The 15,044-nt window shown below is 39.7% G+C and overlaps 1 protein-coding gene across 1 annotated transcript in view; it reads left to right on the forward strand.

Moving 5' to 3' along the window:
* Adam32 (ADAM metallopeptidase domain 32) overlaps positions 1-15,044 on the forward strand; it is a 63,527-nt gene that overhangs the window by 30,505 nt on the left and 17,978 nt on the right. The window contains exons 11-14 of the mRNA XM_042054924.1: positions 335-471; positions 3,934-4,111; positions 13,413-13,517; positions 14,635-14,833. Coding sequence (XP_041910858.1) covers positions 335-471; positions 3,934-4,111; positions 13,413-13,517; positions 14,635-14,833 — 619 coding nt within the window. The remainder of the gene's footprint in view (positions 1-334; positions 472-3,933; positions 4,112-13,412; positions 13,518-14,634; positions 14,834-15,044) is intronic.

The raw sequence follows: 15,044 nt of genomic DNA on the forward strand, positions 1-15,044 counted from the left end.
AAGAATGAGGCAGTTTGGAAAGTCATGAAAGTCTAGGAGTAGAGGGATGTAAATAGTTTATATAAAAATTTACAATCCCTTTGTAATTGAGACGGGGATAAATATAGAAATAGACAAAACAGTGGAAGAGAATTGAGTTGAAAACTGGAAAACGAACAGGGCGCCATCTTGTCTGGTTGCTTGTACCTTGCCTAAGAGGAGCTCGGGGTTTTCACCCATCCGTGAATCACGCTCATTACTCTGAAGCGTTTGATACAAAATCCAAGGGTTCCAACCTGGAAAAGAGCCTTCCTCATTCAACAGCGCCCTCTCTTTGACCCCTTTGTTGCTTTAGTACCCCAAGAACATGACTTTGGAGGCATTTTCCATCGTCGTCTCCCAGATGCTGGGTCTCAGTCTGGGAATATCATACGATGATCCAGCGAAATGCCCCTGCTCAGAAGCCGTCTGCATCATGAACCCAAGAGCTATGTAAGCTTTCTGAAAACGTTTATTTGTGGGTTGTGTTGATTTTGCATTAAGTACAGTGTTGACTTGTGGCCTGAATGAACTGGGAGGGGATGGAGCTCATGACAGAACATGTGCCTGTGGCTTGAACAGAAGAGCAGTGGAGTGTGACGGATATTACTGAACATTCTAGTCAAGGCAGGCAGTTCATATGTAATATGCGGGTGTAAAGAAATGTCCTTAAGATATGTATTTTGTGTAAACCCCCAGTAAGGATCCTTTAAAATTTGAAAACTATGTGCTAAAAACCATTCTGAGTTTTTATACATATTATTAACCTCTCAGATTCTCACAGTGTGTCTGGAGGGCGAGTCCTATTATTATCATCCTCTTTTTTACAGGAGAGAAATTGAGGTACGAAAAGAATCACCCATGATCAGCAAGTTAGTTAGTTAGTGGTCAACTGGGCATTGCCCCTGTCACCTTTAGTACAATGGCCACCTTTGGTACACAGCCATCCATTTCTCTCAGTCCGTTGACACTGTGTGTAAAAGAAGGGACTGCCAACTTAAAAGTCTGACAAATCCACACAGGTACAGCTGGGACAATCGCACAGTGTGTTTCATGCATCATTCTTTGTTAGCCCCCAAAGAAGGCATGTAAATCCAGCAAATGTCATTTCCATTTCTTGTTTTGTTTATCAGTACTGGGGCTGAACTGGGACACTCTACTTCTGAGCTCCACATCTCCAGCCCAGTGTTAGTTTTTTATTTTGATACAGAGTCCCGATAAGTTTCCTAACAGGCCATGACTACTCAATCCCCCTGCCTCAACCTCTTGAGTATCTGAGATTATGGCTTGTGTCTGAGATTATGGCTTGAGTATCTAAGATTTTGGCGTTGTATTAAGCACTTAATTAATATTTTTGATAAGTCCCCAGAGTTCACAAAGCCTAAATGATTGTACATAATATCAATGGCCTAGTGGTCATTAAGCCAAAGAGTCAAATTAGACATTTTCCTTGTTATTTCATTTGCATAATGACCCTGTGACAGTTAACTTATTAGACAGTTAATATATTGGAATTAGTTGATATCAAGTTCAAGAGAACTTCAGTATTTATACTAACTCCATCCTTATGCTCCAATGATTCTCCCAAAATACGATTTTGGTTATTTAAGTTATTTAAAAAGGAGATGTTCACTTTTAAAGGCAGTGTAAGCACCAGGTGTGGTGGCTGTTGCCTACAATCCCAGCATTTGAAAGACAGGCAAGATGAGCTCCATGAGTTTCAGGGCGGTGAGTGGTACATAGAAAAACCTATCTTAAAGGTGTGTGTGTGTGTGAGAGAGAGAGACAGAGACAGAGAGAGGGAGACAGAGAGACAGACGGAGAAGCAGAAAGAGATGGAGAGAGGAAGTGAGGAGGAACGAGAAAGGAAGATGAAGAAGGATGAGGAGGAGAGGGAAGGAAAGAGGAAGCGATGAGAGACAGAGTACTTACTCAAAGTAAATCTGGGAATGGAGGAAGTGATCTCAGGAGATGGAAGAACTGTCTAGAAAAGCTCATGATCAGGTTTACTCACAAGTCTCAGTGCTTCCTTTTTTCTGTTTTTATTTATTTTTTTGATAAAAATGTTCTTAACAGGATATTTTGGTAATTTTCAACCCCACCCCAACTCCTCCCACATCCTCCCTACTTCCCTACCTACCCAACTTTATGTTTTAGTTCCTCTCTCTTTAAAAACAACAACAATAACAAAAACAACAACAACAAACCTAGAAACCCATACCAAAACCAAACATAATCCCTGCACAGAAAAAGGAAAATCAAAACAAATAAAGAAAAGACCAATAAGAAAAAAAAAGACGAGATTACTATTGAGTCATTGTGTGCTGGCCAACTGCTTTTGGAAATGGGACCTGCCCTGGAGTGTGCTTGGTATACCTGCTGAGACTCCGTTGGTGAAAACTGGTTCTCCCTTTGCTAGTGGATTAGTGGGTATCAGTTGCAGATATTGTCTTGGCTAGTGGCGGTGGTGGGACTTTGTGTCTATCACTTCACCCCTCTCTACTGGGATCCCAACTAGCTTGAGCCTGTGCAGGTCTTGTTTGTGCTACCACACTCTCCGTGAGTTCACAGAACACCAGTCCCGCTGTGTCGGGAAAACACTGTTTCTTTAGAGTCGTCCATCACATCTGATTCTTAGAATCCTTCCACCTCCCTTTCCACCTGGATCCCTGAGCCCTGAGGGGAGGGTTGTGATGGAGACAGCCCACTTAGGACTGAGCGTTCCCAAAGTCTTCCACTCTCTCACGTTGTCCAGTGGTGGGTTTAGCTCCCCTTTCCTGCAAAAGGAAACTTCTCTGATGCGGGTTGATTGATGCTGTAGTTTAGCTAAAATTTATGCTACTGCTTGTTTGTTTTTGCTGCTTTTTGCTTGTCAGATCTATCTTGAAATGAGAATGTTTTGTTGAAACCTCTCCCCGTCATTGTGCCCATATGAACGTGTCCTTTTGATGCCTTTTAGTATTTATTTTATGAAATTGGATAGGGCAAGGTTTGACACATAATTTACAATAATTATAGTTTTGTTGACTTGACCCTCTATTAACGGCTCTCTTTATTTCCTATGATATATAATGTAATACATATAAAATATATAAATAATAGCCCTATTATTTCCAGGCTTTAGTTCAGTTTATCAATGTCTTTGTTAGTTATATTGGTTTCTTAGGGAAAATGGATTGTTGTCTTTAATGTGATTTGTTCACCTGCATCTTTCAATGGGTGAGCCAAGGCCATTTGCATTTAAGGTTCTTATTGACAGGCATTCATTATGACTGATTATTTTCTTGGATGTTGTTCTGATTGGTTTATTAGTGGACCTTTTAATCTCTTCTGGTATTATTTAGAGGTTTGTTGGTTGGACATGATCGATTCCTTTCTGTATCTCCTCTGTTTATCTTTTCCTTTTACAAACTCTATCCATTCATGTGTTCTCTTGGATGAAACTGTTTTTTTCCTCTGTGTATAGTTGAAAATTGGGTGTAACTTTTATAAGTAGGGTCTAATCAAGTCCCTTTATCTGTTATAAAATCATGTCTTTTACTATTGATTTGTACTTAATTTGTTTTGTTTTGTTTTGTTTTTTGAGACAGGGTTTCTCTGTGTAACAGTCCTAGCTGTCCTGGAACTAGCTCTTGTAGATGAGGCTGGCCTCGAACTCAGAGATCTGCCTGCCTCTGCCTCCTGAGTACTGCGATTAAAGGTGTGCACCACCACTGCCTGGCTGTACTTAATTTTTTTAAAGCAACAAAATGTATTGCGGTGAATAAAATCACATGACCTCCTCAAGAATAATTATGAACACTTATTAGGAGTATTTGCTATCATCTATTAAATAATATCACAAAGCTAGCATAGGATGTGGAGTTATGCTTTGAGATGTATTCTGCTAATGACAGTATATGAATTCACTTTTAGGCAATCTGCAGGTGTGAAGGTGTTTAGCAACTGCAGTCTGAGTGACTTTGAGCGCTTTAAGTCTAATGTGGGTGCTAAATGTCTTCAGAATAAGCCGCAAATGCAAATTAATCCGAGAGCAGTCTGTGGAAACGGCAAAGTGGAGGGTAACGAGATCTGTGACTGTGGCTCCCTGCAAGTGAGTATGCCATCTGGGGCGGGGTGTAGAGCAAGCTCATTGTTTCAGCTCTTCTTTGTCAGAAATATTATATTGCTAAATTACACCGCACACCACACACTGCTGCAAGCAAATTTCATAACTGTAGGTTCGAGTTTAATCTGTCATCAGTCCAACACAAAATTTGAGGATATAGCTTTCCTGTAGGAACCTGTCATATACTGTAGACTGCACTTCGGGTAGTCTTGATCTTTTGCATGGCAGGAAAGTCCTGAAAATATAGTGAATGCAGACGGTCCCGGGTACAGTGCTTCTGGGTAAGAGAGCATCTACAGTGATATCAGAAATCACCTCGAATACAACATAAACACAGTAGCACTGTTCATATACATGGGCATGAGTGACTGCTTTGCACAGCTCATCAACAAAAGAGATTGCTACTATCTTTGTAGAGCAAGTCCTCCTCTTTTACTCTTAAATTACTCTTAAAATTTATCTTTTTAACATCAATTTTGCTGGGGCCGTGCTCTCCACAAAAATAAAAGGACCAGTTACATAGACGGGATGATGAGCTTGGCAGATATGAGCGACTATGGCGGCCGTCAGATACAGATGCTGATCATTGTTGCTGAGACTTCTCATGCCTCTCTTGTGTTTTCCCACCTGTGTTCATCTCCGGGCCGTCTGAGACAAGTCCTGTCAGATCCCCTTATCTGAGCTGGTCGGTGTGGAGTATCTGTGCCTTCTTTTCCTCCCTCCTTCCTGTTCATCCCCTCCTTCCCTCCTATCCACTCTCCTTCCCTCTCTCCCCCTCCTTCATTCTCTCAATTCCCCCCCCTCTCTCCCCCACCCCCCATGTGTAGGATTTCTGCTCCTCTCCTTCCTCACTTCCTCCCTTCCTCTCTCCCTCCCTTCCCCCCTTCCCCTTATTGTAGAGGTCTTCCATCTTCTTGGTTAGGTATATTTCAGGATCTTTTATGATCTCTGAGGCTATCATAAGTGGGAGTGTGCCCATGATCTCTTTTTGAGGAGGTTTGTTACTGATGTATAAAAAGGCTGCTGAGTTTTGTAAGTTTGATACTGTAGAGTCCTTTGGGTATATGCCCAAGAATGGGATAGCTGGATCTTATATCTTTTTTAAAGAAGTTTTTCAGCTCCATGAAGTTCCATTTATTAACCATTGGTCACAATGCCTTTGCTATCAGTGTTCTGTTCAGAAAATCCTTTCTTGTGCCAGTGTTCAAACCTATACCTCATTTTCTGTTCTAGCAGATTCAGGGTGTCTACTCTTATGTTGAGGTCATTGGCCCATTTGGAGTTGAGTTTTGAGTAGGACAGATAGATATAAATCTGTGAATGATATGGACAATTCTTTTCAATACAGCTCTCTAGTTTGACCAGCACCGTTTACTGAAGATGCTGTCTTTTCTACACTGTGTTTTTTTTTGTTTATTTCTTTGTCAAAACTTAAATATCTAAGTGTTTGGGCATGTGTCTAGATCTTCAGTAGATTCCACTAATTAACATGTCTGTTTTTATCACTACATGTGTGTAATACAACTTGAAATCTGGGATGGTGATACCTCCAAAAGTTCTTTTATTATTCAGGTTTATTTAGGTTTCCTGCTATTTCCTTTTTTGTGCATAATTAATAAAAACTCAGAGACACATATTGGGGTTCAACCTGAAGACCAGGAAAACAACCTCAACTTCAGTTTGAAAATGGTGATTCTGTCTTCAGGAAACCTCAAAATGAGACTAAGACTGAGAGCTGGCGTGCAGGCAGACATGGTGCTGGAGAGGGAGCTGAGAGTTGTATATCCTGATCCACAGGTAACAGAAAGTGAACAGACTTGAGCTTCAGAGACCTCAAAGCCCACCCTTTGGTGACACACCTCCTCTAAAAAAGCCACACCTACTCCAACAAGGCCATACCTCCTAATAGTGCCACTCCCTCTGTGCCTATTGGGGACCCTTTTCTTTAAAGCCACCACACACAATCCTCCTGTTCCAGTCTTCTCATCTCTCTCTAACTATATATTCTTTTCCCCTTTTCTTAGGAGATCATTTCCTCTCTGCACTGTTCCTTACTTCTGTGGTTATTCAGATACTAGCATGCTTATTGGATGCTTAGAAGACAATGTCTGCGTCTGGAAGAAGACATATATTTGTCATTTTGAGTCTGGGTTACCTCACTCAGGATGTTTTTCTAGTTCCACCCACTTAGCTGCACTTTACACTGTGTCAATGTGCCATATTTTCCTGATCTCTTCATTTGCTGATGGACATAGAGGGTGTTTATATTTTCTAGCTATTAGGAATAGAGCAGCAATGAACATCACTGAGCAAATGCTCCTTAGCATGATGTAGAGTCCTTTAGATATACGCCCAAGAGTGAGAAAGCTGAATCTTTTGGTAAACTACATTCCCAGCTTCCTGAGGAACTGCCACACTTAATTTCTGCAGCGGCTGTACAAATTTGCACTCCCACCAGCAATGGATGAGTGTGCCCCTTACCCCACATCCTTACTGGCATGAACTGTCATTTGTTTGGATTTTGGCTGTTTTGACTGGAGTAAGATGAAATCTCAACGTAGCTTTGATTTTCCTTTACCTGATGGCTAAGGGTGTTGAACATTTTTTTTCTCATTTTTTTTTATTAAAGATTTTAAGTGCTTCTCAGTCCTTCGTATTTCATCTTTTGAGAACTCTGTTTAGATCTATGCCCTATACTTAAATTGGGTTATGTGTTTTCTGAATGTTTAGGTTTTTTTGGAGTTCTTTATATGTTTTAGATGTCAGCTCTCTATTGGATGTGTTGATGTTAAAATTTTTCTCATCCTGTCACCTGCCACTTTGTCCAGATGGTGGTGTTCTGTGCCATATAGAAGCTTTTCAGTTTCATGAGGGCCTAGTTATTAAGTGTTGTCCTTAGCACCCATCCTATTTGGGTCCTATTCAGAAAGCCTTCTTCCCTGCCAATGAGTTCAAGACTATCCCCTGTTTCCTCTTCTGTTAGATTCGGGATATCTGGCCTTATGTTGAGGTCTTTGGTCTGTTGGGAGTTGAGTTTTGTGCAGAGTTTTCTGCTTGCATTCTTGTACATACAGTCATCCAGTCTGGCCGTGTGTTGAAGATGTTGTCCTTTTCCCAGTTTTATCCAAAGTCTCTCCAGGTCTTTTATCATGAAGGGATATTGATTTTTGTCAAAGGCCTTTCTGCATCTAATGAGATGATCATGTGGTTTTTGTCTTTCAGTCTGTCTGTGTGGTGGATTAAGTTTATTGATTTATGTATGTTGAACAATTCCTGCATCTCTGGAATGAAGCCAACTTCATCATGGTAAATAATATTTTTGATGTGTTCTTGAATTCTGCTTATAAGTATTTTATTTGAAAATTTTGCATCTATGTTAATATGAGGTATTGGTATATAATTTTCTTTTCTGTTGAGTCTGTGTGGTTAAGGTATGAGGGTAATAATAGCTTCATAAAAAAGTTAGGAGATAGATGTTCCTTCAGTTTCTATTTTGCAGAATACTTTGAGGAGTGTTGGCATTAGCTCTTCTTTGAAGGTCTGATATAATTCTGTGCTGAATCCATCTGGTCCAGTAATTTTTTGGTTAGGAGATTTTAAATTACTGATTCTATTTTACTAGGTGTTTGTGGTTTGCCTACATTGCTTATTTCATCTTGATCTGACCTTGGTAGGTTGTATAAATCAAAGAATGCGTCAATTTCTTTTAGGTTTTCTGTTTTGATGGAATATGCATCTTTAAAATGTATCCTCCTTATGATACTCTGAATTTCCTTGGCATCTGTTATTATGTTTCCATTTTCATCTTCGATTTTATTAATTTGGTGTTGGAGGAGGCAGTTTGTTTGTTTCCTGGAAATAATCATCCAGAAACTATGTTATTTAAATCATTGTTTGACCCATTAGCTCTAGGTTCTTATTTGCTAACTTTTACATCTTAATTTAACCCATCTCCATTAATCTGTGCATCACTACAAGGTCATGGCCTACCAGCAAAGTTTCAGCACAACTGTCTCCGGTGGGGATGCCATGGCTTCTCCTTGACTCTGCCTCCTTTCTCCCAGCATTCGGTTTAGTTTTCTCCGCCTAGCTCTGTTCCCCTGTATCTCCACTATAGGCCCAAAGCAGTTCCTTTATTAACCAATAATATTCACAGCATGCAGAGGGAATCCCACATCACCTCCTCTTTCTGTTTAAATAAAAAGGAAGGTTTCAACTTTAACATAGTAAAATGACATAAAACAGTTATCACACAAGAATTAGTTACAATATTTATATCTATCTTATATTTTTTTTATCATAACTAAGGAAAACTACATTATTACTATCCATTCTTCAACTCCAGCAAGACTCCAGAAGGATATATTACCTAAGAAAACAGGAAGTGTATTGAAAGCTACTTCCAGAACTCTAGAATTGACAGAGATACTTTGTTGCCTGGACAGTCACCCAAAGTTCTTCTGTACTGTTGGAGCATCCAATCTTCAGCCCACAGGCCCATAGTATCCAGCAGACTTTTCCACGAAGCAGAAAATTTCAAAGATAGTTCCACCTATATTGGCAGCTTGTCTATCACATTTTTCTGTGTCCTTCAGAATGTTTGGTAGACTCTTTCATGAAGCAGGAACTTTTAGGCAATTTTAGCAATTATTTCTCTTTGGGTCCTGCATGTCCAGTTCATCAAGCATTCCAGGCAAGAGTAGTTTCTTGCCGAGATGGCTAACCAATTCCTTAAGTAGCTTCTTCAATGCCCATCTTTCTCTTGAAGTAGATTGGAACTGCCAGGAGCAGATGTGTCTTATTGTCATGAAAAGTTCTAAATTTTTAAACATTTTAAGTGCCATATTCTATAGTCTTTGAAAGGTTTGAAGAATCCATATCCATCTGAAATACATTTCTGTAATCTAGAAAATCTAACTAACATGACTATAAGCTTGACTATTGTAGATGATTATCTATTAGCCCATATTTTTAATTATATGTTGCACTTTAAAATGAGCTACACAAATGCAATACCTTAATCAAGAGAAGAAACATATATGCACAGTATAACAAATTTGTCCTTAAATTTGTATCAATAAACCAATATCCACATCAATGCAAATCTCTATAGAATATCCCCCTTTAAATGTAAACAAACATTTATAAACAGTATTTGGGAATATGGGCATAGTTTTCTCCAAACTGCTTCTTGTTGTTTATTGGGCAAAGTAATTTTTTGAGGGGTGTTCAAGGCAACCTTTCAGGGAGTCTTGGTCCATCAAACCACATTAGTCTAGAAGTATTCCACAGGTTCTCATCTTCTGTGGAAACAAAAGCAGAACCTCTTTTCCAAAGCAACATATACTTAGACCCACATTTTGAATTCAAGATACCTTTAAAATATGTATGTTGGTTTAGCTTAGAAATCCCCAGAGTCAAATGTCTCTCTACAGTCAAGAAATTCAAAGAAAACACAATAATATTCATAATCCAGATTCTCTGTTTATAGTTCATCTTTATGTGGCTTATTATTTTTTATTCCCTTTATTCTATGATTGTTTATATTCTGTCTCTTTAAAGACTTTCTTTTAATTTTTTTTTAATGATTTACTTCTTTTCCAACTCTCTATACTCTGTTTCTTCTCTCTCCCAAGCCTATGTATGTTTATCCAACACTGTGACCAATTTAGAGGTCTTTTCCATCTGAATTTGTCTTTATTGTGTATTTATAATTATTTTCTGACCAGGACTGATTCTTAAAATGCGAAGCTCTTCTTATAAATTTAAGTGGCCTTTGTTAGGAGAAATACAGCACTGCCTGCTTGCTCTGTACAGTCCAACATGGTGGAAGTCCATTCACTGCCTCTGCAAGTCTTGCACATTGCCCAGTCTGCTATCACTGAATCAGGAAGACCTCTCTTAAAGGAGCCATGCTTCTGCTTGCTTCTAGCAAACAGAGCCCACCCAAGAAAATGCTGCTACCAAACCATGCTTAACTTTGTTCTTTTGTGTTTGGGATTCCTTTTTAAGCTTTCTCAGGTTTTATGTGGATTTAGTTGGCCACTTCTTTGTTTCCTGGCTGCCCAAAAACTGAAATAACCACACAGAACTGTATTAATTAAATCACTGCTTGGCCTATTGGCTCTAGCTTCTTATTGGCTAACTCTTACATATTAATTTAACGAATTTCTATTAATCTGTGTATCGCCACGTGGCTGTGGCTTATCAGTTATAGTTCTAATATCTGTCTCCAGCGGGTCTACATGGCTTCTCCCTGACTCTGCCTCCTATCTCCCAGCATTTGGTTTAGTTTCCCCCGCCTAGCTCCATTCCCCTAGAGCTCTGCTATAAGCCCAAAGCAGTTCCTTTATTAACCAATGATATTCACAGCATACAGAGGGGGATCCCACATCAATTTGGATCATCTCTCTCCATGATTTTGTTAATTCATTTAAAGGTTTGTCCATTTTGTTGATTTCCACAAAGAATCAACATTTGGTTTCCTTATTCTTTATGCTGGCTTTTGTTTTCTATTTCACTGATTTCAGCCTGAGTTTGTTTCTTCTTATCTACTCTTTCTGGCTCTTATTCTTGTTTTTCTAGAACTTCCAATTGTGTTGTCGTTATGTATATGAGTTCTCTTCAGTTATTTTTGGTGTTGGCAGTTATCACTATGAACTTACCTCTTAGCACTGCCTTCATTATGTCCCAAGGTTGGGGAATGTTGCATTTTCATTTTATTTTATTTTTCTTCCTGATAGCTGTCTTGATGTAATTTCATCGAGTAGTGAGTTTTCCAACTTCTATGAATTTGTATATCTTTGTTATTTCACTTGTTCTTGATACACAACTTTAATTCTCGGCTGTTAAATAGGATATGGGCTGTTATTTATCTCTATCTTTTTGTTTTGTTTTGTTTTGTTTTTCAAGACAGGGTTTTTCTGTGTAACAGTCCTGGCTGTCCTGGAACTAACTCTTGTAGACCAGACTGGCCTCGAATTCAGAGATCCGCCTGCCTCTGCCTCCCGAGTGCTGGGATTAAAGGCGTGCACCACCACCGCCCGGTTTGGGTTTTATTTTTAAATCCATTGCCCATCACAGTCCAGGTTTGCGCTCTATGCCACAGTTCACAAGCTTCGGGCAAGGGGCTGGAGGTTGAGGAATACATACGCAGAGACAGACCGACACGCAGACCTTTAAACACTGATACCAAAGCCCTTCTTTATTAGCACCATGTGGGCTTAAATACACTGCAGCCAATGGCCAACAAGTGAAAATCCCATCCTCTGATCCTCTAAGATAGGCACAGCTTCTAGTAACTTTAATTAGAAGGTTCTAGGAGGGAAGAGCAGCTGAAGGCCAGGATTCATTAGTCCCAACAATCCATTGCTATGGTTTTTTGGTTAGAGATTTGAAGCCATAAATATTTACAGTGAATATTGAAATGGGTTTGTAGATTGCAATATTTAGTTTTGAAGATCTGTGTTCTTAGTTGTGCTTTGTATCTCATTAAATTATAGCTTTGTTTTCTTACTAGAGTCTCTTGGGTGCTGCTTATTCATTTTTTCATGTATGATGCTCAGTGCTCTGTTCTTTGTTATGAATTTTAAAGCTCTTTTGTATCCTTAAAGTTCTTTTTCCTCCTTTAACTATTGCAGATAGTTTTGCTGGGTACAGTTGTCTAGGTTGTCAGTCATGGTCTCTCAGAACTTGAAATACATTGCTTCAGACTCTTCTGGCTTTCAGTTTTTATTAAGAAATATTCTGATAGGTTTTCCTTTATATGTGACTTTGGTTTTTTTCTCTTGAAATTTTTAGTAGTTTTTCTTTGGTCTATATATTTAGTGTTTAATTATGCTATGCTGTGGGGTGTTTTTTTCTGGTCTTGTTTAGTTGGGGTTCTGTGTGCTTTATATGTGTGTGTGTGTGTGTGTGTGTGTGTGTGTGTGTGTGTATGCCCTTCCTTAGTTTGGAGAATTTTTCTTCTGTGATCTTGTACATGATTTCATCCTTGCCTCTGGCCATTCTTCTCCCTTACCCAAGCCTATAATTTGAAGGTTTGATCTTTACATAGGGTCTGAAAGTTACTTCATGTTCCTTTCCTTTGTTTGTTTAATCTTTTCATGCTCTCTTTTTTTTGTTTAGATCCTTTACTTTGAGTCCTGATACTCTGTCTTCTGCTTGATTTGTTCTACATGAAAGACTGTTCCTGAATTTTTCAAATGGTATATTAAGTTTTTCAATTCTTCTTCATTTCAATAAAGAGATGTCTCTATCTCTTTATTAAATTCATTGTTCAAATTCGGAGTTACCTTAATGTCATTCAGCTCTGTGTTTGTACGTTCTTGGGCACTATCAAGGGTTTCTTGATATCGGAGTTCAGTGAAGTGATTGCTTATGTCTAGCTTTCATCCTTGCATTATTTTATAAAGTATATGATTGTCCCTTTCATTTCTGTGTTCTGTAGTTCATCTTGGTGGTTCTAATAGATACCACGTCAAAGGACTACTGGGTATGATACGAGCTGCCTTGGCCATTTGACCTGGGCATGTGAACTTTTTTGTTTGGTTGCTTTTCTGATGTGATAGTCAAACTTTCCTTAGACTGGCCCAGTACAGGAGCCGCATGACCTGAGCGAGCCCAGATAAACCTGGTGAATAAGCTGTTCATCTGGACCAGGTTCTGAAACCACAGGTCCAGAAGTTGAGGATGTGAGAGCTGGATGAGCGTGGGAGAGGGAAGAAGTATCCGAACAAAGCTGGCGTTTGGACAAAGCAGGCTAAAAGGCCACCTAACTGGACCTAGGCCTATGGGTGTGCAAATGGCCACGTGAAAGGGGGAAATAGAGAAGACAGAGGTGGAATGGGAGCCGAAAGAAGCCTGGCAAAGGTGGGTCACATACAAAGAGGGTTTGCATCCTGTGGGTCCAGAACGAGCTTGCAGAGCTGCAGATGGCAGCGGGTTGGGGACCATCTTGTCTATTTCGGCCATCAAGATTATTATGGTCTTCTCAGGAAAACGCCTGCCACACTTTAGAGCCACTTATTTGGTTTCTGTCTATAGTGATTCATGGTTCTTCTTTCTCTGTTGTACCCAACCATTGGAAAAAGGTATCTCGTGTATTTTTCTATGGCTTCTAATTGGATTGGGAGGAAAAGTAGGATATCAGTTACTCTATTAAGACCCCATCAACCATGCTGATTATTCCTGGATGCTAATATTGGTACATGCCACTGTTGTTAATGTCTTCCTAGATTCCATAGCGCCATCAAGTTTCGCCACTGACATATGTCTTTCTTTGCAGCAATGTGGGCCTGATAGCTGTTGTGAACCTACAACTTGTGTTCTGAAACAAGGGAAAAATTGCGACAGCATGTCTCCCTCACAAACCTGCTGCCAATCTTGCCAAGTAAGATTTAAGTTTGGTGGCGTTGTGGAAGCACGTATGAATTACACAGGGGATGTATTGACTTATGACTACAGTTTTATGTGAAAGCAAATTACCTTTTTTTTTGGTTTTTCTGAAGAAAAAGATAATGAATTAAGGATTCAGTTTCTTATTTTGTGACATTTTCTTCGTTGTTGCAGTCTTTGCCTAATATCATATTTCTATTAAACCTGGTGCCGCCCCCAACCCTTTTTCTGTGTGTGGCAGAGTTTCTCTGTTTGACCCATGCTATGCTTCAGCTCATTCTGTAACCCTGGATGTCCTTGAATTTATAATCCCCCTGTCTCAGTATCCCAAAAACTTGGAATTGCAAGACTGTACCACCAGGTCCAGCTAACCATTTTCCTTTTCATTTTAACTTATAACAGAATTGATAAGTCTTCCACAATTGCAAACTAGGGTGTAAACATTTCTATTTTTTTTTGAAATTGAGTTAATTAAAATATTTTCGCTCTACACGCCTATTTTCCAAAGCTAGCAGTTGTTTTTGCTTCCTTGAATGAAAGGCCAATGGAGTGTGTGCCTGTGTGTACATGTGTGCGCACATGTGCTCAGAGTGGCCTGTGTGGGTAACATGGCCCATATGGGAGCCAGGTGTTGACACTGGGACGGCTTTCCTCTATTGCTTCTCTACTTTATTCCTTTGATCTATGTCTCTTTCTCAGCTTGAAGCTTGTTACTTCAGTTACACTGACTGGTGCATGAACCTCGGAATCTGCTTGTCTGGTCCCCCACCCCCACCCCTGCACTAGTCCTGGGCTTGCTGATGCACACCGCCACACCCAGCTTTTCTGTGTGTTCTGGGAATACACTCAGTTCCTCATGCTCTGCAGCAAAACCCTTTCCCCACTGAGTCATTCCCTGATCCCGTAGCATAATTTTTCTTACACCAATCCTTATATTTCTATGCCCTATCTCTTGTTTTCATATAAGCATTCAGCTTATTTTTAAGTGAATAGCACAGTAACTTATACTAAGAGATTGAAAAACACTAAGGAATCAAAGGAACACACGACCAATACTGTTTTGAAATACTTGTGAACACAGTATTGTTATATATCATTTTTTTTCCTGTTAGTTTTTACAACAAAACCATGTATGCAGGCCCCCAAAGCATGCAAAATGTGATATTCCTGAAGTCTGCAATGGGAGCTCAGGACTTTGTCCACCTGATGTAACCATACGCAATGGGCACACCTGCAGGGATGGCGGGTCTATCTGTTACAACGGAGACTGTCCGGACCTGAATAAACGCTGCGAGGAGATGTATGGAAAAGGTACATTTTTTGTTGCATCTAAATCAGTCTCCCCATGGCTGTGACACACGGGGGAGGGGGACTGCTGATGGAAGGCCTGGTTGAAGTCTGACTCTAACTCAGTGTATCAGGATCAGAAAAAGACCCCCCCTTTTTATTTTAGTGTATGCTATACCAGTTGAGATATTTAAGTAAGAGACCAAAACTATTGGTTTGCTTTAGTGAAGATGAC

This window comes from Arvicola amphibius, chromosome 4 (assembly GCF_903992535.2).
Source record: "Arvicola amphibius chromosome 4, mArvAmp1.2, whole genome shotgun sequence".
Taxonomy (NCBI): Eukaryota; Metazoa; Chordata; class Mammalia; order Rodentia; family Cricetidae; genus Arvicola; species Arvicola amphibius.